The sequence below is a fragment of the Podarcis vaucheri genome, assembly GCF_965113315.1.
Source record: "Podarcis vaucheri genome assembly, chromosome: 7".
Classification (NCBI taxonomy): domain Eukaryota; kingdom Metazoa; phylum Chordata; class Lepidosauria; order Squamata; family Lacertidae; genus Podarcis; species Podarcis vaucheri.
In genome coordinates, this window is record NC_138765.1 from 18,824,024 (window position 1) to 18,849,423 (window position 25,400).

Here is a 25,400-nt window from a genome sequence, read left to right on the forward strand (position 1 = left end):
CCCAAGAGAGATGCAAAGAATATTTGCTCAGCAAAACAGAGAGAACACACAGAGCTGAGTACACGGAAAGTAGAAGGGGGTAGTTCTTCAGAACTAGTCTAAAGGACAGAACGTCCCCCTCCTTCCCCAGTTCACCGTGGTTTTTCAATACTTTTTAAAAAATTAGTTTTCCAATATATCCCCAACAATAGCCAAATTATAACAGTAATAATTAATTCCCAAATTATATACCATTATTAAAGTGCCAATCAACTATCAATTAATACATTTTAGTTAAAGTGGCTCCCCGCATGGTTTGGGTGCATTTCTGATCTTATGTCACTGTGTTCCATAATCTTAATTAATTTCAGTTACATTTTAGTTATAATAATAATCCCTTAGCAGCTACATAATTATTTCCATTTATGATGTCACAATATATAAATTTATAAAGCTTCAAATGAGGAACTCAAACTTATCTTTATTCTGCCCCGCGTGTGAAAACTGTTATATCCATGGAGATTCCTTCTGTTCATATATGCTGTTGTCTCTTAACTTCCCAGCTATTGTTTTCTCCCATCATGGCTTGGGGCAGAACTGAATCTCAAAGTTTCTCAGGGGTCTTATCTCTCCGTCCCTTGCTTCAATGGTTTGGAACAGGCGACAGTCTGCTAGAAACCATTCTGCCTCACTAGTAAAACATGTTGCAGATCTTTACCATTTCCCGCTCAGCCTTGGAAAAGGCGGGCAGTTTTCAAATGTGCTGAAGATTTAATCCTTTCCAACTCTGCAGAATTCTTATCACAGCCCCCAAATTATTTTCCTTCCAGCAAGAGATTTATGGCCTAATTAAACTTTATCTTAGATTACGTTCCATCAGTAGCACACACAGAGTTTTCCTCATCTGTTGTTTTTAAATGGAACTACTCTTGCCTTTCCAATACTGTCATACTTGAGCTTCCCCTCCCCCTTTCATTTCAGTGTTTCCATTTTTGCTTGTTAGTATCAGTATTACTCAAACATCCCTTCCTCACTTGTAAATATATTTTTATCTTATATTCTGGAGAGGGTTGCCGAATCCTATAGAAAAGAAAATGTGGGCTTCCCTCTCCCCGTCTCTTACTCCGAAGAAAATCTTCTCAATTCAAACCTTTGATCCATGTAGCTGGTATATTCCACAGTATGTTGTCGCAATCCTTTCCCATCATGCACCAGTATTTTAAGGCAGATTTAACATCCAATTAAACAGAGAACTTCTGCTTCTTAATGGTGGTGTAGGAGGGTTTTCACCAGCGTCTCCCTGCCTCCCACATCTCATGCCAGAGCGAGAACCAGGTGCTTAGACAAACTGCAAGCCCATTCTCCCCAGCCCTGGACGGAATTTGCAAAGGTGATTTACTGTGTCATCCTTATTTTTCGTTTGCCAATCCCCTGCTGTCCTGAGGGCTGCCTCCATTAAGGCAGGCAGGACCAGAAGCCCCAATTCACTCTTTTTCTAACCCCCAACCACAACTGTTCCCATCCTGCCAAGATCTGGAAAAAGGCCTGCAATTCTTAGAAATGAAGTCCTCCAAAAGTGCTGTAGTACGGGTTGTTCACTGGATTCCATTGTTGAGCTCCTCTCCAACAACAGGAACTGTCAACTGTAGTTCAGTGATGGGATAATGAAAAGGGGCACTAAAAATAATTAAGACATCCAGAGAAGACAACATGCAAAGTGGCGATATCTGAGTCTATGTAGTTGGCAAATGCCAAGAGGAAACCTGAGGCTCTCCAGATAACAGAAGCTTGTTATATAGAGGGATTTGTTCTCTAGTGCAGAGAAGTACCGTATTTGCTTAGGGTTCACAACCTATGAGTCTTGGGTCCCAATTCTGCAGGATGATTTCTCTTGCACAAAGCCCAACTGAGATGTACAGAAGTGAATACAAATACAGAGCTATAACCTAGAGGCGACAGGCTTCCTGCAACTACTTCTCACTAAAGCAGTGGCCAGGGAACCTATTTCTTCTGGAAAGCCACATTCTGCTGTGGGCATCCTGCAAGGACTGTGTGGGGCCAGTGGGTGAAGCAGCAAATGTGAATTTTTGCCCAGCAGTGCAAAGGCCAGAAATTGCTACATCTCTCCTGCCCTCCCACCCCCAGCCTGTCTCCATTTGGGTGAGCAAGAGGCATGATCACAGTTCAAGTACACATTCCATACAGGCGAAAGCACTCTAGGAGGATACAGAGCAGGGCTAACTGGTGTGCGTGTGTAGCATCTTGAGGGATGGATAAAGAAACCTGGAAGGCTGAATTCGGGCCCACAGGCCCAAATTTTCCCCACTCCTGTCTCAAATAGTTTTACTCTGTTCCCGTCACCCCAGACCAAAGTGAATGAGATACCAAATAACGATCGAGCATTTTATTAATCGTAGAGAGGAGGGGGGGGGGGGGAAACAAGTGTACACAAAAAAAGAAAAAATTCAAAAAAAATTTCAAGAGTTTTAAAATTACATGCCACTAACAGAGGGTGTTTGTGTTAAGGGGTGTGTGGTTAGAAAACACACTTAGATACTTGTTCAGTGCAAGAACCACAGAGGCAGCAGCTGGAAAAAAAAAGAGGGGTCAGGACATAATCAGGGCAGACTAAGGGGAGGGAAAGAGGAAGTTGGTGGTGGTTTTTCATGATAGATGCTGGAGATTCCAATCGGCTAATATGCCACACTGGATAGTCCAAGCATTGCAGGAGACAGCGACCTGATTGCCCCTCCTGCCAACCAATGTCTTCATAAAAGCATCCCTTTACCCCTCCAAATTTAGGAAGGGCCAAGCTTGAAAAGCCTGGCTGAGATACCGGAAGTGTGTTTGACAAACTTTTAGCCTAGAGGCAGTCTCCCAAATGCTGAGGACCCAAGGCAACACTTCCTGCTGGGTTCATATCCTTCACCGCCCCAAAGTAATATTTTCTGCAGAGCTGCTTCTCCCAACATGCTACCTACAGAAGCTCCTTCCAGCACAAAACACAGGGTACAAGGGGGACCTGAACTGAGAAAGAATAGTAGTGAGTTTGGTGAGAAATTAAAACAATAGGGATTTAAGCACCCCTTCCTCCCCTCTCTGGGGCTGGAGGGGAGAGGCCTCTGCTGCATTCAACTTAGAGCATAAGAGAAGTTGGCTAACAAAGGAACCCCCTGAGAACTGGTTAGTTTTGTAACTGATGCTCTATCTGATTAAGTGGTGTTAGAGACACTGAATGGAGGGGACTTTTAAAATCGCTGGGACTTTTTAAATCGCTGGGATGGGAGAGTGGCAGAGGCAATCTGGCTGCCCACTGAGCAAAGTTCATCAGGAGGAAGGCCAAATCAATACCTCATGCACAGCTACATACAGCACTGTGGGGAAGTTCTCATGCAAACCGTGGCCAAAAGGTTACAGAAGGCCCAAGCACTTTGCCTCCCCAGAGTGTTCACACTGATCATGCCAAGTGTAGGTTTGAAGGGGCTGCTCTGCCTCTCATGAGCTTGCACCAGGAGGCAGGACTGGAGGGAGGGGGGCGAGGGAGAGGCTGCCATTTGCTGCCACCTGGTGGCACAACAAAACTAAAGATGGAACCCGGCTAAGATGAGATAGGTAGGAAGTGTTACAGCTGCCGAGGAAGGTTTCAGAACATGGAGCTAAGAGTGGAAGAGGGAGGTGCACTCCAGAGTCAGCCACTGACCAATATCACCATATGGATCCACTTGGGGTGGGGGCTGGGGCTGGCCATCGACATGCAGGGAAATGGGGAGGGGGAGAGAAAGATCGGTCCAATTGGGGCCCAAGTGGAAGAGACAACAGCGTCGGGGCTCCTAGGGCTCAAACCAGTGCCAACACTGTGAAAAGAGAGAAAGAAAATGAGTTAAATTCCAAGGGTTACTTGCAGAAAGTCGCATACAAATTCCTCCACCGCCAGATTTCCAGATGGCTGGGTTTCTTTCTTGCATGAACAATCCCATATGCAATTATGAACATCTATTGTGAGGGACCATCAAGTCCAGAGACAAGTGACTGTACAGCCAGGAAAAGCAAGAGGGCTGCTGCTCCACCCTCTTGTCCTTGTTGGTTGATGGCTGCGACAGGAGCCGGCAGCTTGTAGGTATTAATGAGTCATCAGAAGCCATTCAGCCGTAATCTCCGTGTCACCTCAACCACCAATCTCTCCCCCATGGAGTCAGCCCACCCACTTAGACAATAGTACTGAGCCAGGAGGAATCGAATGGATTGTGCAAACTAACCTGACAAATATTCAGCTCCAGGGTTACAAAAAGGACAAATCAAACTATCTGAGGGTGGGAACTGAAGGAAGATGTGAGAGCTACTGCCAAAACAAAGGAAGTTTACAATGCTTGGGCCTTTTTTGTTTAGAAAGCAAACCTATGGAATTATGTGCGGTGAAGAAAATGGAAAGCGCAGCATTTCTCTCCCTCTCCAAGGACCATCTACTGAAGCTGGAAGGTGGGAGAGTCAGAACAATAGGAAATACTTTACACCGCACATAGTGGAATTCATGACCATATAATATGACACCAAGGCTACCAAGAGGCAGTAGTCATAAGGGCTATAACCTATCTCCATGATCAGTGGCTCCAGGCTACTGGGAAGCAGCAACATGCCCCAGGGCCTGCTTGTGAGCTTCCTACAGGCATGTGGTTCGCCACAGTGGGGACCAGGAGGATGGACTAGCTAGGCATTTAGTCTCATCCAGGAGGGCTCCTCTTTCACAGCCCTTGCTCCAAATTCAAGCAAACCACAAGGTCTGTATGCTTCCCCATCCAAGCTCTCTTTTATGTACACCTCTCCCTCCCACCCCTGCTGATCATGGAGCTGGTAAAGAAAGCCTCCCCTTGCAGCAGCAATGCCTTTTCCTCCTCACTCCTCTTCCCTTTGGCTGGAATAATTCAAGTGTCAGGAGAAACACTTGGGCACTCTACCAAGAGCACCGTCTCAAATCTGGGACAGGAGCAAGCTCCAAGGCACCTCGGGAACAGAGGTTAAGAGGAGAAGGCCTCAAGCTGACAACCACATCCTTCCTAGTTGCGGAGCTGGGAAGCAAGTGTTTTGTCTTGACACAAGGTGCGGTTGATCCCGTTGGGGAAAAGGACGTTCCTGACTCACCAGTCAGCGCCTCCTGGGCGAAGTATTTGACATCCACATCGGGGTCCTGTGTTAGTTTCTCCAGCACTGGCTTCACCTCATTCTGAAGGGTGCTGTGGGGATAAGAGTGGCAGAGGGATGAGTAGGAAAAAGTGAGTGGAAGTCAAGGGCAGTAAATCCAAAGGTCTTCAAAGGCCCAAAGTGCTTCTCCCACTTTCCCTCCTCCCCATAAATGCATCCTCCAATCGGGAGGAGTTTCGGGACTGCTGCCAGAAAGGCGTCAGGTGCAATGGTGCCCCCAGTGACCTGTCATACCTGTTGTCCAGGATTGGTCCAATTTTCTGAAGGGACTTGGCCACATTGAAGCGGACGTTTGCTACGGCGTCACCTGCCATCCGCAACACAGTGGGAAGCATGTGCTTGGTGGTGATCTCCTGCCCACACACCTCTGACAGCACCTAGCAAAGGAAAAGGCACGATGGAGCTGGATCATGATCAAGTGGGATCCACAGGGTACGTGGGAGACTTTGAGCTTCCCTTGGCTGCTAGGTCAGTGCTGCTCTTTACTTTGAATGCCATGCTTGCTGATGGAGCTAAAACGATGCCCTAGCCCTCAGAAAGCACGGGAGGTTTTGCCACTGGGGGTTTCCACTAAACAAGTAAAGCACCCATAAAATTTCTCAACATGTTTCACAGAAAGAGCATAATTAATCTGTCCCATAGGATTTCTAGAAGAAGCACTCAATAAAGGAGCAGTTTGAGGACTCTCCTCCTCCTCTCAAAGCATGAAGCCCAATATCTAAACCAATCGACGACCCAATGTCTCCTAATGGACTTCCCTGGGCAGCTTATTCCTATGCAAAACAGCTCCGTGAGTACTTGGTGATAAAAAAGAAGAACTCTGGTATATCCAATGCTAATCAACCTCAGAATAGAACCATGGAAAATGAATAGAAAGGACTAACTTCAGACCACTGATTTCAACAGAACTTAGAGACAGGCAATCCAACTTGTGTGTTAGGGGGGGGGGGTAGAATCTGGAACCTGAAAGTTTTTACTCTCAAGTTTGAAAAGCAGAAAATCTCATCGGGGTAGGGGTGGAGGAGCTCTTTTGTACCTGGCATAGGAGTCCATCCCTTTCCAATGCCCCCCATCACCCTCCTCTTCCTCAGTGCACACAAATTTTGCACACAAAATTTAAAATATGCACCCCAGTTAATTTTGATTCAGAAAACAGTTACATGAAGTAATCATGCAGAAATGGAAAATTCCACTAAGATACTGGAGAGCAATTTATTATCTGGAGCAAGAATTTTAGCTGCATCCAAATGGAACTGAAGTTCCTTCTAGGTCTAAATCATTTAACAGAATATGGGATGTGGCGATATTAGAGTGCTTAATGACTTTATAGGTGACGGAAGAGGAGAAAAGGAGGACATTTTTAATGCAGTATGGCAGCTCTTGCATAGTGGTGAACACTTTATTCCCTTTGCCCTGAGTTCATCCCCACTTCCTCCTCTACCCCACCCTTGCCCCAACTCACATTGATGCAGAAGAGCGTGGTCATGCGGTGCAAGTAGTTGGGGTCGTTGGACATGGCCAGCACCTTGGGGATGATGGTGGCATGGGCCCAGTCCTTGCCAAACTTCTCCACAAGCTTCTTGAGGTTGCTGGTAGCGGCCTCTCGGATAGCGTAGACTGGAGAGGAGAGCAGTGTCAGCACAGGTTAAAAGGTGAGAACAGTCTGAACTAATGCTATTGTCCAACTTCTTCAGCACATTTGGCAAAGGAAGCCACCCACCCACTCTGAAGTTTGCAAGATTTTCATGCATGTGTGGGTGCTTATTAAGGTCGTGCACCAGATCTGTCCCGAGCCCAAACCAAATTCGGACAATGGGAGGAGTGGACAGCACTCTAGGCCCTTAGCGGCTCTATGTCGAAAGCCCTCTATGCTTTGCATTGGAAAACAAGAGAAACCCAGCTCAATTTTAGACCACAAATGCTGCAAGGACTGAGTTGGGATTGTACTCCTATGCCTTATACATGTCACTTGTTTCCTGCCCCATTAAAAATTCAAAGCAGGAGATGGAGGTGCGACAGATTTCAGAGCTCCGCTCCAAAGAACAATAGGCATCTTTCCACTGGCAATTTACATCCACTCTAACATGGCATTTATCACTGGTTAAGCATCCCTTCCACGAAAACATTTGAAATTAGCAGTGATATTCTGGGCTGGAAATGAGGGAAGATAGGCTTTCACAGATTTCATAAATTGATAGCTCATTTAACAATTTGAATTGGTCACTGGTCACACATTTTATTCGGTGGAGACGAGACTGAAAGGCACAAGTTCACTTCTGAATCATTCTGGATGCATTGAATGACTGAAGGGTTTTTTTGTTTGTTTTTTAAGGCAGAAGGAAATGGATAAAAAAGCAGCAGCTTTTGTTTATAAAGCTTTTGGGCCTCGTAGTTTTTCAACAGCCCCTAATGGCCCCAGATATTTAAATTTTAGTTACATTATTCCCCCTCCACACAAAATGACTAAAAGAAATTTTAATTAGTGAACATCTGTTATTGAATACACATTTGTCTGGTTCAGACATTGCTAAACCAGGGGTAGCCGATGTGGTAGCACTTGGATGTTCCTGAACTGCGACTCCCATCATCCCTAACCACTGGCCATGCTGTCTAGATGTGATGGGAAGAACTGGTGCTCTTCAGGTGTTGCTGGGACTCCTAACATTGGCTACCTGCACTAAACCATAGTTTAGTGTTACAAGAGCAAGCCTCAGAAGGCTTCACGGTCTCATGCTTCCCCTCTGATATGGCAGCAAAGTGGTTCAGAAGCCCTTTTTCTACCACTGTATGTTTGCCACAGCCTGCAGTGTCATCTGAACTTGGACAAGCAATGGTTAACCTTAAATATGCTTTCAAAAAACCATCATTAATAACACAGTTTAGTCTGTTATCTGATGTAAAACAAAGCAGAAGCTTCTGAGATGTGCCACAATCACGAGGTTTTCTGTGGCTTATATAAACCATAGCACGTGTAAACTAGGCTATGGAGTTAATGCAGCAAACCACCATGGAAACGAGCTATATTGCCTCTCCATCATTGTGAAATAATAGCATTGAACTTGAGCTTAATTGCTCCTGTGGCTGAAAAAGAACTCTCCCATTCAATATAAAAAAATACAACTTTTATTCCTGCACTAAAAGCTTAGATGAGCCAATTCTCTCTGCTGGAACAGGAGCTTTCATAATGGATCCCATTAGCTTTGAAATATACTTTCCATGTTAGAGATCACTAGTTGGATATAAAGTGCTTGATATTTTAAAGAGATATAAAGCACCTGGGCCATAATTCAAAGAGCCACTTTAGCATGTGCTCTTGGTCTCCCTTCCTCTCTACAGCCCTTTCCCCTACAAATAAGGGCGATAAAAATCACCCCTCTAGTTAACACGGAGAGACTGCCCCTCTAATTCTTGTCCAGATGTGGCATTCTACCTTCCTTTATTTGAACAAATGCAAATGTAACAACAGGGAGAAAAAGGGTTAAGGAAGGAAAGAAAATGTTTCAACTTAAGAGCCTTACCGTGATCCACCAACCATGCCATGCAAAGGGAATTTAGCTTCTCGTCAAAGAATTCCACACCCTACAGAGGGGAAATTGCAGAGAGCTCAGATTAACTTGTGATAATGCTGTTTATGGGATTCTCACAGTCAGAAACAAAACATGGAGAAAGTGGTCTCGCTCATATGGCAGGTAGGGAGCAAACCAGTACAAAGGTTGTGAAAGGTTCTATGTTTTTAAGCTGAATGGTTAATGCTCCCCAAGCAAATGGGCAGTAACTAGCAGTTCCCACAAGGCGGAACACATACAAAAGCTTTCACAAAGCCAAACAATGTGCCTGCGGCAACCCAGGCCCAGCTGACCCAAGAATATTTTATCATTGTGTTCTCCCAGCATGTCAAACTCATACGCAAAAGCCAAAGATGCACTTACTAGCTGCCCAGCCAACAGGGGCATGTACTCGATGATGGCCAGTCGCACACGCCACTTGGCATCCTCTGCCAACTCCACAATGGCTGGCAGCAGGGACTGGGACAACTGCCGGATGCCAATCACCTCATTCACACAGTCCAGGTTGGAGATTATATTGAGTCTGACTTCTGGGCACTGCAGAAATGTGAACACAGTGACATCAGAGGGCAGTTCCACCTCCCAGATGCAACCCCTAAAATCCACCCACTCTTCTAGATGACTGCAAATACTTGCGTATCATCTTCCACCACATCTAAACTAGGCTTGCAACCTTTTGACTTGGTGAGGTGGCTTTGATTTACTTTCTTACTACCCCAGCCAGCTTCCTTCCATCAAAAATCCCAAGGTGGCGTACATGTGGCTCCCAGGCAATCAACTATCTAGGCGCTGACAAGACTCAGACTTGCTTAGCACCAGCAAGGTGGTGACCTCATGCGCCTTCAGACCATAATGGCCACAGCCTCCCATTTCAGAGATGGAAGATACCAACCCTAATTTAAATGGGCCTGATTTGGCCATATAAGCCCTTGAACACCAAAATCAAGGGTAGGGGTGGTACTATGTAGGAACCTTCATAGGTCCATCCCGTTCATTATTGAGTTTGTTCACAAATCTTTCCAGTCCTAGCTACTTAGCACTGAACCTGGAACCCTAAACATATAAAGGATGTACTCTATTACTTTTCTATGGCCTCTCTTTAGAGAAATCGATCATTTATGACTCCAGCTGAGTTCCCAGAATTCCAGGGGGGGGGGGACGGGGACGACACACACACACACCGCATAGTTAATTTACATTTGCAGTGTGCAGAAACTAATCAGCTAATCTTACGTAACAACTCCCCCAGTAGCCAACCTGGTGCCCTTCAGACACTGTTGGATCCTAACTCCATCAGCCCCAGCCAGGAAGGCCAATGGTCAGGGATGATGGGAGTTGTAGTTCAACCACATCCGGAGGACACCAGGTTGGGGAAGGGTATATTTAGCACTTCCGAGGCAAGGGAGTGAAGCAGCCATGAAATAATGCAACTTCAGGAGATCAAGGCAGAGAAATGCTCCTAATCCTGAACAGTTTGACACAGAACTGTTAACAAGTGGACCAAAGGAAAACGATTGGGGGGGGGTTGTCCACTCACCTCATCTTTGAGCTGAGCCAAGAAGAGAGGCAGAAGGTGTTCAATCGTGTTGTCTTTGCCCAAAATGGGAGACAATCCCATGATCACAGATGCCAAAGCTGATTTTACATGTTGATTGGCATCCGACACGAGTTCCTGAATGGAAAAAAGTAGTATTAAAAACAAAAACAAACAAACAAACAGAAATTTACTTGCTTGCCGTGAGGCCAACCAGAAACACTGAACTCTGGGTGGCTGACAAACATAAAATACAAGCAAATGGGACACACCGAACACAAATGTATCTGCAGTAACTCTTCAACCCATCTGCAAAGCATACCTGTCTTACTTCCTTATTCTATTACAAGCAACCTTTATACCATGGGCAAGTAAACTAAGGCCCGGGGGCCAGAGCCAACCCAATCGCCTTCTAAATCCGGCCCGCGGACGGTCCAGGAATCATCGTGTTTTTACATGAGTAGAATGTGTCCTTTTATGTTAAATGCATCTCTGGGTTATTTATGGGGCCTACCTGGTGTTTTTACATGAGCAGAATGTGTGCTTTTATTTAAAATGCATCTCTGGGTTATTTGTGGGGCATAGGAATTTGCTCATCCCCCCCAAAAAAAAATATAGTCTGGCCCCCCACAAGGTCTGACGGACAGTGGACTGGCCCCCTGCTGAAAAAGTTTGCTGACCCCTGCTTTATAATGTAAATTGCCCTGTGACTGTCAGGTGACGGGCAGTATATAAATTTAATAAACAAACAAATAGTTAAGCCGCCCCCTGCTTTAACAGTGAGACACTTGCCTCCATGGTTTCTTCAGCCCTTAATTGTACTGTTATTGCAAGCCGACAAATGCTTCAAAAAACAAGCTCAAGACTCACTAGAGATTATCGCGTCCTGGAACATACCTTAATGCAGGGCAAGATCTGGGTCATAATGACATTTTCACGGCAATCAGCAGACAGGTTTTCACAGAACTCTTAAGGAAAAACAGTAATCACGTTGTTAGGGCTTCACAACCAAAGTGGTGCAGTGGGAATGCTGTTTCTCTGGCTAACAAAGGAGCTCATCAGGAAGATATGAGCTCTGAGTTAATCTAGTAGTCCATTAGGCATCATCACTCCACTGCCAGACTTCCTAACACACCATAATGTACAAATTACTGACCTCCAGAAACACATCTTCCTGCAACTGAATTTAGACAAGTCTCTCGTTTCTATAGAGAGTGTCATTTGGCTGTTTAAAGGTTAGCTGTTGCGGCATTATAGAACTACGTCATGTGCTACCTTTTTTTCCTGACCTATGTGTGGAGTCTTGTATCTGTACTACAGCCACACCAAATCACAGGAAGCAAGGCTTGTATTTTACTGTATATCAGTTATATTCTAAGCCTGTGTCCAACTATCATAGCTATGTAAATAAGGCTTGAAAAATAGTAGGTGTCATTTTTAAATGGCTCCAGCACACAGACCTTGAGTGTTCTGAATGGTAGAGCCATTTCACTTTCCCTTTAAACATTTTACCTCTTATAAGCATTCCTTTTCTATCACTTACATTGTCCCTCTCCCTAGCTTCTTCAAGATGTCAAATAACAAATTCAGAATAAAGCCATGTAGAGGGAACAGAAGGTATATACAACAATGAAAATCTGATTTGCAATATTTGAATTATTTGAGTGTTGAATTTACCTTTTCTAGAACAGAAATAGCAGTATTTGTAGCACAAAACATGAACAGCTGTTTACAGGATTTCCGATAAGTGAGAACACGGATGGGGCAGGAGCACCCCTCAGAGAATCAATTGTTTTGATTCCAAACAATTGGAAAGCACAAGCCGCCACCACAGGCATTGTGACTGCAACTGACCTTTGACTTTGTGGGAGGCAGCAGCCCGCACTTCAGCTTCACAGTCTTTCATCAGGTTCTGGAATGCTGGGACCAAGTCGGTTTTTGTGATTTCTGGACCGACAGCTTTCTGGAGCTATGGGCAAGAAAAGGCAAAATATATGATGATGATCCCAAATGGATCCCTGCCAAAAAGACTTGTGCTCCAACTGAGAAATACCCAGGAACTGTAGAAATAAGAGGAAAGGACACTGCTTCTGACCAGAGGAATAAGAGCACGAAGTGAGTTTTTGCAACATTTTTTAATAAGTTGAATTGAGAGGTTTTTCTAAAAAAGAAATAATGTGTGTATACACACACACAAAGTCTGAGTTTCAGATGATTTGATAAAAAGGCTGGGTATAAATCTTAAAAATAAAACGAATACCACACAAGCACTGCATGGATTCGTACTAACCTCCGTGAACTTGTCAGCCACCATGTAACGGACCCGCCAAGATTTGTCCTCTGCTGCTTGCCGTAGTGTTGGCATCACTAACGATTCCAGGTCCTCCTGGGGCAGGAGCTGTGCAATATTAACACAGGCCTCCACAGCTAACAAACGCACAGAGTCCTGTATGAGAGACATGAGGTGGGTTACATGTGTTCTAGTCTGCCCCAGCCCTCTCCCAGAAAGCAAGGTGTCATCACACAGACCTGCTCATCAGAGGCCAAGTTAGAGAACATGGGGATGATCTCACTCTTGACATGTTCCAGCTCCAAGACCTTTGCAAATTCACCCAGTTTAGAGGCTGCCGCTCGCCTGACCATCGGAGTGTCATCTGAGCACAAGTTCCGGAAGTACCTGGAGGAAAGGGATAAGGACTGTTAGCTGGGAAATACAGAGCCATCTGAATTGGTGTCTCTCACCCTTTGACATGGGTGACCCAACCAACAGCCCCCAGACCTTAATGTAAAGCATCTCACTTACTGTCGGAGCTCAGCTTTGACCGAACTGGAGACTCGAGGGTAACAGACACTGAAGAGGCCACAAGCAGAGGTGCGGGAGGTGAACCAGTCACCTCCTGCCAGGCGCTTCACGAGGGGAACAAAGTGGGCCTCGAGGTCAGATGGAGAGTGTTCATGGGAGATGGCTCGCAGAGACTCCACCGCTTTGTCCCGGACCACTGTCTCCTCAACAGTAGCAAGGCTCTCGAGCGGAGGCTGCAGCACAAATCGAGGGAGGAAACATTACACATTAAATGCAATGTCTGCAGCTTAGCATATCAAAGAGTGTTGCAACACCAAATGTGTTACTGCCTGGCCTTTTGCAGGTTTCTTATTACAGTAAGTAGTAACAGAAATGGAGGGGGAAAATCTGAAGAAAAATGTGATGTTCTGAAAGCTAGATAAATCATCTAAAGATGTGGCGTCCTGTCTATGCAACTTCCTCTCAAGGGAATGCAAGACTGGCTCCATGTCAGCTTTCCGTTCCACATGGGTTTTTAATAGCTTTTAGTATGTGAGTTAATTCCACTTCTCCAGGTTTCTAGGTATGTTCTGCTCCATTCATAATCTAGTTTACTGATAATCTAGCAAGGGTCCCCAAGGCAGTATGTGTATATGTACACACACACACACACACACGAAACTAAGTTTAGATATTTTGGTTTTGTACACTGCATTGGATTCCCCCTCTAGGGCCAAAATACAATTTATAAATATTTTTTTACACTACATCAGCAAATCCCTTAAGGAAGAAAACAGTCTTCTAATACAGCATGCCCCTGTTACAATCTTTGGCCCCTGTGCGATTTATGGAAATACATAAATTCTGTTTTCAAAGAAGTATGAAGAGAAGGAAGAAGATTTGGAAAGCAAGGGGTGCGACCTGTATTGGTGTGTGAGAGTGGATGTCAACTGTGCAAAGAGTCCAACTACAAGGTTACAGCATCTGTTGTTTTGGGGCAACATTGTTGGAAGCAAATTGGAAAGGTATTCCATATACCATTAAGCTGCACTTTAGAAGCAGGCAAAGGGTGGATGCGTGCTACCATTTTACAACATATCCTTTTTACTAGTGGGCAGTATAATCCAGAATCCAAACTAGGACCACCCTCAAATCTGCTAATGACCAACACTTCCCCCACCAAAGTTTGAAAGGAACAAGGTGTTAGAAAATCTCACATTCTCCCACTGTGGAGAGCACTCTTCCCCAGTCATTCACTGGGCTTACCAGCAAGCAATGGACATATTCAGGGCCCCCAACCAGAGCTGTGAAGGTTCCCAGCTGTTCTGCCAGAGCAAGTAGCACTTCATCCTCATCATAAATAGTGTCTGTGGGGAGAGAGAAAAAAGCAATTAAAGCAAATCAAGACTAAAATCTGCATTGCCAAGAGAACAGAATCTGGAAGCTAACATGATGTGAGAATTTGAAGATGTGAACTATTGCCCTCCAGTGCAGGAAATAAGTACACCTTGGGCACAAGCAATACCATCAGCACAATCTTGAACCAACTAAATTCAACAAGGATGCAGTCCCTTTCTTTTGGCAAGGCTGCATTCATCAGCAAAGCTTTGAAAAGGATTTAAAATTCTGCAAGAGTCTCGAGTGCCGCTGAGCACGTATATACTGCAGCCCTAAAAAGGAAATCACTACAGCTTTGGGAAAGGGATTTGGGGTACCGCCCAAGCTGCAATTCAAACTCACATGCATCACAGCCCCTAGACTCAATTCTTATTCCCTAAAATCAGAGTTCCTGGTCTCTTCATTACCTGTGAGAAAAGGCAAAAGCTCACTGCGTGTCCTCTCAACTCCCAGGGCTAGTGCAATGGTAGAGAGTTTCTTGATGCTGTTCAGACGAAGCTGCATAGAGGAGAAAAAAATCAAAATAACATATTTTTTAAAGGTGAGCCACTAATTTGCCAGGCAACCCTGATTCTTCATAAGATGTCACTGGAGTACAATCAATATAGCAATAGCAAGTTTAAGTGGTATGTAGTCAGAAAACAGGCATGACGCTCAAGGAAAGGTCCACGGGAGGTATGGCTTTTCCCAACTCTGAAATAAACAGGCCATAACTTGTGGGAGCGAGAAAGGGGAGGAAATATTTCAGAGATTACACTCTTGATTACATACAGAACAAATGTACTTTGCAAATAAATCCACAAAAGTGGATTGCCTACTTATCATTTTTACACTACGATATGCAGCCAGTGTGGCAAATTGAGGGTACCAAATGGGACACTTCTTGGACAGAGAAAGCCTGGACATAATTAGCTGTGTACTCACTAGATTGCTGTAATGTGCTGCAAGGAATACTGGACTACCTATGTTTTCCAAAAACATGCCTGCTAGTTTGCCAAGTGGAACCAGCCAATAGAAACATCTGTTTGTTTTAATGCAACTGCACTAACTTCCAGCCCATTTTTGAAAAGAAAAAAGTATTAGCAGCTGTCCTGGGAGCAGCAATACTGTATGAGTGGAACATAAATATTATCTATACAATTCAATAAATAAAACACCCAATTGCTGAGATGGGCTGTTTCCTGTTATGAATCACCCAATTAATCATCCACCATCCCTGTCAGAAAAGTGATTTCTGGAAGACTACGACTGGTGGCAGATCATCATCATGCAGCAACACCAAAGGGCAGATCCATTTTCATTTTTGAGGGGACTATGAGATAACATCATGAAGCCATCTATAACAATGAGTTTAGTCAGGCGGGCCCAGTAATAGTTGAGGGCAAAAGGTGTTTTCTCATTAACACCCCTTTCAGTTTACTTCTTCACTCATTTAGCACACAGTGCCATTAAACTATTGCTTGTGAATCCCACTGTTTTGAATAGTTAAAAGGAAAGCCCCCAAAGCAGCAACTCATAGTTGTTCTTGCTTTGCTGGGTAAAGGGAAACTCTTTGAACGACCTGGAGAGGGGCAGGGATACCCCTACAAGATTGCCTACTGTGAAGGGGGGTGGGGTGGAACAGTGCTGAGCAGGGGCTGGCAAAGTTTTTGTGGTTTGGGCTGTTTCATGGTCCCGCATATGCCGAGGTGGGCCGGAGTGTGTATGCACACGCACACACATGCACAAATGCTATTTCCGGTGCTCCTTCTGGCGCGAAGGAGGTGTGTGCAGCTTCCCATTGGCTGCAGGAGCTTTCTGCAGCCAATGGGAAACTGGCCAGCATCGCAGAAGGCGCTCCCCGATCTGCTCCACACTGGTTTAGGTTGCAGACCCCTGGTGTTGAGTGTTTGACATACCAGAGAAGATGATTAGGTACATTACACCTATCCCCTCTTCCAATCTCTCCCTCAATGAAAATATCTCTGGCCACCTTGCCAACCTGGCCTCTGATCTGCTGATGCTGTAGTAAAATTCCTCCAATCTATTACTTTAGCACGGTTGATCTCAACTGTATTACTGAGGGTAGGTGAGCTTGGAGAAATTACTCTCTCCCAGCTGTGGCCCTCCTGGGAACTCCGGTTTGGAATCAGAATAGATTGGAAGGCTGGGTGGAGAGAATGATGTGGTCTTCCTCCAGGCTTTTCATCTATTTAAGTGGCAATCTGCTGTGTTTGAACTTTGTGCAGGACAATTAGGACAAACTGGAAACTCTGCTGCTATACTGCCCACCCTGCTGTCTAGCGGTCTCGCTGCCCATATCCAGAGGTGACCTCAGCTTTGTTGTTGAGCGTACCCAGGATTGTTCTAGGGGATCCCAACACCCACCATATCAAGGGCAGCTCTGGACCAGACAGCCAGAGCAGTCCCAACATGCCACTGGCCCAAACCATGTAGCAGAGAACAATATTGATTTGTTTTTCTAGTATTATTAATATTATTATTACTGTAGAAAACGCACAGAGAAAAAAGATTTCACTTGTTTAGGCTGGCACACTAGCTATGACCTTGGGCATATATGGGCTAGCTTTCAAGCCCTGATAACCTACTGAATTTATTCCTGCAATGTGTATCATATGTGGAGGAGCTGCAACTGAAGCTGAAACTTCAGTTAGTACCCCTGTAGCCATATTCTGTATCATCTGGGGCAGGTGTATATATTATGCCAGTACTCCATCATATTTTTGTTTGTCATTATGATATGTATTTTTCTGTTTTTATATTGTAAACCGCCTTGTGATCTTCGGATGAAGGGTGGTGTTGAAACTGAATAAAATAAATGATAAAAATCTTCACTGACTTTTGTTCCACCCCTGAGCCCAATTTTAAGTGCTGATTTTGACGCTGGCATCTGAAGGAGACCTCTCCCCACATGTACCTACATATGCCTTGAGTTGTCATCTGATGCTTTTCTCAAAGGGCTCTTGCCAAATGAGGAATGAAAGGCCTTCTCAGCAGCCTCACCATCACCACCTGTGAAGTGCCTTCCCCAGAGAAGGCATCTATTTTAAGGTATTTGCAGCACTTGTAAAAGCTTTCCTTTTCCCCAGGGCTTTTAGTATCTACTGTTATAACTCTGCAAAATTTTAATTCCTCTGTGGTGCATTTAATTTAATGTTGCATAGTTGTGATCCTCTGCTCAGTCTATATTTATATATAGTTCTGAAGCTTTTGTTACTATATTGATAGCAGAAATTATTATAACTTGTTCTTGTTTTTTCTTGCAAGCCCCCTAGAAAATGTCTCATAGTGCAACTCACAAATATTCTAAATTAATAAAGATGGAGAGCCTTAATAACACCTATCTCATGCCACATGTATGCACTGCACTGCACACACACATCCATCTCCCATACCTTTCTATAATACCTTAATGTAACGTAACACAGGCAACTAATTTACATGAAGAGGTAGGTCTTACTCTCTAAATTCAACAGGGGACAACAGCTTAAAAAGTAAGAATCAACAACGATAACAAGGGATAAAAGTAAGTAAGGGAAGCCGGTTTACAACCGTCAAGTAATTAAACACATTTTACATCCAAAACAGAAAACCCCTAAGTGACACCCTGAAGCCCTTTTCATCACATCAAATCACAGCTGGGAAATAGCACATGTACGTATTCTTCCAATGAACCTTTCCATTTCCCTCCCCCAACCCTTTACTGGCTTTTAGACTGTTAACTCCTCAGGGCAGAGACCTTGTTCTGTGTTGTTCTACAAACAACAGCTTACAGCGTAGCTGTTTTACATACAAAATACCAAGGAACAGCTATTTTAGATGCACCTCGGTTGCCACCTCTGCTAGCCCTCAACCAATTCCATCACTGAAGCTGTTTGGGGCCCAAACACATCTATTGTATCACCAAACAAAGTACTATATTATGGGAGGTATTGAGGGATGCAGCCATTCCCAATGGGCAGGCACCATGCTAGCTAGCATTAATCACAAATTCCAAAACTATGCATTCCTTACAACCAGAAGCCCAAGTAGATGAGAGAGAGAGAGAGAAGGGGAGCAGTCACGCACCCCACATACATAGTAAGGCTACCTCAAAGATGGCACACCTACTGAGATCTCCCCGCCCCCATGACTGGCTCCTCTCCATGACAATCAGCTATGCACCACTTCCTCGTCCATGTCCTTAGCCTAACAACCCCCTGGAAAAGCCGTAGCGTGACGGGCATGAGACCCCTGACCTGGAGATCAGATCAAGACGCTTCCTTGATTGGTCAGGAAACACCCGTATAATGAATAGGCGAGGCTCGACCCAATCAGGAGCCTCCTCTCGCCATTCCATCAATATATTTATTAAAGGAAAAGGCGACCCTCCTCCTGATTGTTTTGATTAACCCCCATACTAGACAAACAGGTCGCCCAGCCAATCACGTGGCTGCTCGCAACACGGACGAAGGGGAGAGTCACTGAATAATACGGACCCTTCCATTAGCCAACACCCTGCTCCTCGCCTTCTCAAATGAAAATCCTTACAGCCAATCCGGTTGAGCTTCTGATCGCTCACACGCGGGGTTCTCGGATGAAAAGTGGCCTCTGATTGGCTACTGTAACCCAAGGCGCGGCTTTCGGGCCCCGGCTGGGCCCCGGCTGCCCGAATAAACTCCGGTCGCTTTCCCTTACGCCCAGGGAGGCCTCGGTTGACGCGAGCCGTACCTGAACGTCTTCGTTCCGCAGCTCATCGATCAGCACAGCAATAGGGTAAAGGGAGTCATCTCCGTCGGCGGCCGCCATCTTACCTCCCGGCTTCGGCTCTGAAGGGTGCGCGGGGTTCGCACAGACGCCTTGCAGGGGCGGCTCAAAAGCCATTGGCTGCCTAGTATGTCACTTTCAACTATTCCTGAAGCTAATTGGCTTGTTTCTAACACGCCCCACCTCTTCTGTACTCCTGTTTGAAATAGCCTTCTATCAGTCATCCTCTCTCTTGCTGCCCATTGGATTAGACATTCAGAATTAGACCACTCAGTAAAAAGCATTGGGAACGGGTGCCCTTAAAACCCACCTCTTTCTTATAGCCATTGGCTAGATATACTCTATCCCCACCTCCGTCACCCTATCATGGGTTGAATTTTACATTTGTATTCCCAGTCAATTCGGCTCTGCGGGCTCTCAAAGGAAATGCCCCTCCATCCTTGGCACGCTATTGGATGGAATCGAAATCCCGCCCTCCATGCTTTGGAAGACGATTGGCTGTTCATTTTTGAGCGACAATGAAGAGTATCAAATCGTAGGCATTTGCTTCACTGAAGAGGCGGAGATGGAAAATTAGAAGGGGTCGGACAGCGTGTACACGCGTTGTCGAAGCAACCGCGCGTTATTCCTGCCCGCCGGGCGACGGAGTTCTCTTCTGACGTCACTGTATATTGTGGCGCAATTTTAAAACGCAGAGATATGATGTCATCTTTGCGGGATAATAGGATAAACTAAAAAAATGCAATACATAAAAGTGTTGCATATGTAACCGCTATTCACCGTAGAATTGGAAGGGACCCCAGGGGTCATCTAGTCCAATCCCCTGCAATACAGAAATCTCAATACATAGCTCTTCATCCCATTTGAAACTATACCTGCCCCTGCTTAGCTTTGCTAAAATGTACTAAAGAAATGAACCTATGTTGCCTATTCTCATAGTACACCAGTATAAAATAAGCAGCAAATAAGCTGCACACAAAACACTACCAAACCATTCTACGTTCTAAATCTTATATTAATAATCCAAAAATTGAGATCTACTACAGATCTACTACAGAAGCCACAAACAGAAAACTCATTCAAATTGTGTCCAAAAGGAAGATTCAGTCTGTAGAGTTCCTTTAGCCAGGCTTAGTAAATGAATAAATGCTTAAGTCAAGAAAGAACTTAACATATGAAGTTGAATGTACAGTGGTGCCTCGCAAGACGGAAAAAATCCGTTCTGTGATTCTCTTCGTCTAGCGGTTTTTTCATCTTGCGAAGCAGGCCCATTGACGGATTAGTGGATTAGTGGCTTTTAGCGGTTTTTAGCGGCTTATCTGCTGATCGGATCAGCTGATAAGCGGCTTAGCGGCTTAGAAAAAGGGGGGAGGGGGAAGGAAAAAAAACCAGCAGGAACTCGCAAGACATTGTCGTCTTGTGAAGCAAGCCCATAGGAAATTCGTTTTGTGAAGCACCTCCAAAACGGAAAACTCTTTCGTCTAGCGAGTTTTCCGTCTTGCAAAGCATTCGTCTTGTGGGGCACCACTGTATGTAATGCACCAAAATCTTGAGGGAGAATTTCCTGAAGAAAGAAATTAAATATTGTAGCTTAATCTAAGAAGAAATGTAACATATGGACTTGAATGTTTATAAATGTATCAAAAGCGTGAGAGAGAATTTACTGAAGAAGCCCAAGACTCCTCATGGGCGAAACAGGTGACAAACGCCGGCACCCTGTCTAACTCTTGTGCATAACATCACCGACACTTCGTTTGATCAAACTTACCTTTGTTGATATCCACAGGAGCCTGGGTAAAGGAACTCTAACGACTGAATGAGTTTTCTGTTTGTGGCTTCTGTAGTAGATCTTGTACATAACACTCTCAATTTTTGAATTATTAATATAAGATTTAGAATGTAGAATGGTTTGGTAGTGTTTTGTGTGCCGCTTACGTGCTACTTGCTAAAATGTACTGGCAGTTTTCATCCTGCACCAGTGGTTCTTCTCCGACTGTGGCAATGTTCCGTCTAGTCTGCACAGTGGATCTGCCATCCATTGTTGAACCAGCCCCATTCGATGATTAAAATGCAAGCAACAAAATAATTTATATACGAAATGTGTGCACATATGTGTGCGCTTATGTATTGATAATGAACTCTGCGTGTGTCTCACTGAATGCATGCCAAACAGAATTATACAACATCTTCAGCTGCTCTGGTGCTGCACTGACGAGAGGAGAACATTGCAAATGACCTCAGAGGTCCAAACACAGCTCCTGATCCCAGCAACATTTACAGTTTCCTGCAGGCCCTATGATAGCTTCAATTCCCTAACAACCTGGTAATCTTGAAAACAGGCCTGAAGCAAAAACAACTGGAGGACATCATGTTGTCTACCTCTACTCTAATGACTACTCCAGGCTGGCTCACAAACCACCTGCAAGCAACCCAAATTACCGTATTTTTCGCTCTATAACATGCACCTGACCATAACACGCACATCGTTTTTAGAGGAGGAAAACAAGGGAAAAAATATTCTGAATGAAACAGTGGACGTATCATTTTTGTGCTTCATGCTGTGGCCATAGACATGTGATCTGATGGTGAATTTGGGGTGACCCAATGCAAAAATCCTGAGAATCCCTGTGGATCCATGCTTTGTAACCACGTTTTTGCACCATTGCAGCCCCAGGCAACAGTGGGTGCGTGATTTTTTTGGGGGGGGACAGGCTGTAGCCATGGACATGCTATGTGCTCTGATGGTGAATTTTGGCTGACCCAATGCAAAGATCCTGAGGATCCATGTGGATCCATGCTTTGTAACCATGTTTTTGCACCATTGCAGCCCCAGGCAACAGTGGGTGCGTGATTTTTTTTTTGGGGGGGGGACAGGCTGTAGCCATGGACATGCTGTGTGCTCTGATGGTGAATTTGGGGTGACCCAATGCAAAGATCCTGAGGATCCATGTGGATCCATGCTTTGTAACCACATTTTAAGTGGGGAGGGAAGGAAAAACACAGAAGGCTAAGAATGCAGGAGAGGGCTATAACGTGAGGAAAGGAAGGCAAAAGTTTCCCCCCACCCACCCACACAAGCCAGCCAGCGTGTGCTCTCTCTCTCTCTCCCTCTTTAAATGGAAGAAAGCATATTTGAATGCTGTGTGTCTCCAAAAACAAAAAGCAGGAAGTCAAATCAGAATTTTAAGCCGAACCTGTAATCTCTCTTCCCTTCACAAACATTGTTCCTCCGGAGCAGGGAGAGGATAGAAGGAAGGACGCTCTGCTTCCCCCTCTACTTGCCTGGAGGGGAGGGGCTTCCCCTGCTCTTTGTTCCGTTTGAGCAAACACAGCAAGGAAACAGAGAGGGCGGGCAGTAAGACCCTGAGGCAGAATGCAGGAAAGCAACAGCTTCTTGTCTCACGGAGCTCCCTTCTCCCTGAAGCGCGGTTTGATTTTTGCCTCATTTTTCGGCTCCAGGGACCACACATTCGCTCCATAACACGCACAGACATTTCCCCTTCCTTTTTAGGAGAAAAAATCTGCGTGTTATAGAGCGAAAAATACGGTACTTCTAGGTCAGGGTTTCTTGTTTTTTTTACGGATCACTTGAAAATTTTCTGGGGTCTTTGTAGACCATCTAATAAACAGTTCTTCCCACCCCCCATTGAAAGCACAGGCATTGCTCATTTTTTAAAAATAATTTTTTTGGACAATTTATATACCATGTCAGTTTAAACTCTAAGCAGTTTACAACTTTGTTAAAACATCTTAAACAAACAGCAAATAAAAAATATACCAGAGCATTTTTACAACGTACAGAACACAATTAGCAACAGTTTTTTAAACAAGCACAACCATATAGACCATCGTCCATTGGATCAAAAGATATTTGAAGTTGATCTCAGTCATTGGGTTAAAACAAACACGAATGAAGCTGCATGGCCAAACACAAATATGTTCAGCTGTTCTGCAACCTCTCAGCAGAATGTCTGAATGGAGCTCGCACATCAAGAGTTGGAAACCTCTGCTCTAGATAATAGCAAGAACACCAACACCAGTTGACTCCCAATAACCCAGCAATGCCTTCCAGAAATATAAGTCAACTAACCTAACAATAGAGCCTGGTGCCCATTGGGATTGGTAGAGCAGAAAGCAGGGACCCAGAGCCAATGAAAGGCAAAGCCAAATCATTCTGGTTTTACTTGGATCCTCTTCCCTGCTGAGTTCTACAAGAGGCAACGCTGTGACTAAGGAGGAGCAGAGGGTGACAGCCAGTAGGAACCCCTGGAATAGTTGTAAATAAGGAGGTAGGTGAGTGAGGGTTGGCTGAGGACAGGCTGAGCTAGGTGAGGCAGTGCCCCCTTTGCCGCAGTGGTAGGGTTGCCATATTTTTAAAAGTGAAGATCCGGACACAAAATCCACCAAAATCTACACTACCAACGTGGGCTGCCATATGTCCGGATTTTCCTGGACATTTCAGCGATTTCCACCCAGACACTGTTTACGAGGACTGAATACCAGCTATGTCTGGGAGATTCCAGACGTATGGCAAACCTACCCAATGGAGAGCCTGCACCGCAGTCAGGAGTGAATTGACCAGACAGGCTTGCTGAGACAAGAGTCCCCAAGGACAGACCCTCCAAGTGTCCCTATTTTCCAGGGACAGCCCTGGATTTACAGAAGCTGTCCCGGTTTCTGATTTGATCGCAGAGTGTCCCGCTTTTCCTTAGGACGTCCCTATTTTCAACAGAGAAGTGTTGGAGGGTATTATACAACTCCTGAGCCAAGGAGATAAGTAACTACACAAGCTTTAGAAGACATCTGAAGGCAGTCCTATATACTGTAAGGATTTTTTTTAATGTTTAATGTTTTATTATGTTTTTATGTTTTATGTTGTTAGTTGTCCAGAGTGGCTGGGGGAACCCAGTCAGATGGGTGAGGAATGATGATGATGCTGATGATCATGGTGGAACAGGACATTCCTATTTTCATCAGAGAAATGTTGGGGGATATGCCTATAGAATGATGCCTGTAGACGCTACAGAAGCAAAATTGTGAATGTCAAGGTTACCATGGAAACAGAATCTGGAGTAAACTACATTCACACTGGTAGTTGAATAAAAACCATCTTTTATTCATGATGAGAGTTATAGGGTCATCCATATTACTTGTGGGGGCTGTCAGGGCAAAGAATAGAATGCAGCACAAAAGTTATCTTTGCCTTTCTTTCTGTAGGCGGAAAAGCAGCATTTGCCACTCAGTAAAATAAAACACAGCTTTACACAAAGAGAGCCCAAATTTCACTTAAAAATACTAGTCGTTGAAAAGGCCAGGGTGAATCAAAAGGGCTTTCGCACTGCGCTAAAAAGACCACGAGGGAAGTGCCATGTTACTTTTTCTGAGGAGGCATTCTACAGCCATGCCACTACCAAGAAGGACCTCTCTCTGTCAGGGCCGGACTGCCCATGAGGGCGAAACAGCCAGCATCGGGTGGCAGAATATCCTGTTGCCTCCTGTTGTTTTTACAAGAGCCAGTGCGTTGCAGTGGATATGTTATGTACTGAGTTGAATAGGATCCAAAATGCAGCAGTCTGATTGGTCCTAGAACAATAGGTCCCAGAATGCAGCAGTCTGATTGGTCCACAGGAGCCACCCAATCCAGCTCCAGGTGGAAGTGAATCCGCAACCTGATTGGCCTACAGGAAAATCCCGGAATTAGACAATCATGTGGGGCCCATTGTGTAAATAATGTATATAAAGCAGACATTCTGGGGGAACTTCCATTCCTCCTCACCACTATGAGCTGAATAAAGAGCATGAAATCCACTCTCGACTCCAAGTATATTTCAGGATAGCAATTTGGATGGGCACCTGGGAGACCAGGGTTTGAATCCCCATTTTGCCATGAAGTTCACTGGGTAACCTTGAGCCAGTCACTGCCTCTCAGCCTTACCTCCCTTACAGGGCTGTCGCGAGGATAAAATGGAGGAGAGAAACCATGTATGCCACACGGAGGTCCTTGCAGGAAAGGTGGGGTATGAATATAATCATAATATTCCCCCGAAAGGCGATCAAGGAAACCTCGTATTCTGCCCTGAACTCCTTGAAGGAAAGGTAGGAGCAAACATTCTGCATGTGTGCCGTAAATTTAAAGCACATAACACCCTCTCACAAAAATCCTGGGAACTGTAGTCCACCCAACAGCACCCTTAAACTA

At 44.9% G+C, this 25,400-nt stretch overlaps 1 protein-coding gene across 1 annotated transcript; it reads right to left on the reverse strand.

The window, feature by feature from the left end:
* Window positions 1-2,368: 2,368 nt before the first annotated feature.
* PPP2R1A (protein phosphatase 2 scaffold subunit Aalpha) lies at window positions 2,369-19,323 on the reverse strand. Its single transcript, XM_082233561.1, has 15 exons — window positions 19,166-19,323; window positions 14,863-14,953; window positions 14,324-14,424; window positions 13,079-13,311; window positions 12,805-12,952; window positions 12,566-12,721; window positions 12,130-12,244; window positions 11,173-11,243; window positions 10,279-10,413; window positions 9,105-9,278; window positions 8,694-8,754; window positions 6,638-6,792; window positions 5,410-5,552; window positions 5,116-5,207; window positions 2,369-3,833 (listed from the first exon to the last, which is right to left on the reverse strand). Exons 1-15 carry the CDS (start codon window positions 19,316-19,318, stop codon window positions 3,817-3,819), a joined length of 1,845 nt encoding a protein of 614 aa, XP_082089687.1. The 5' UTR covers window positions 19,319-19,323; the 3' UTR covers window positions 2,369-3,816.
* Window positions 19,324-25,400: the final 6,077 nt, after the last annotated feature.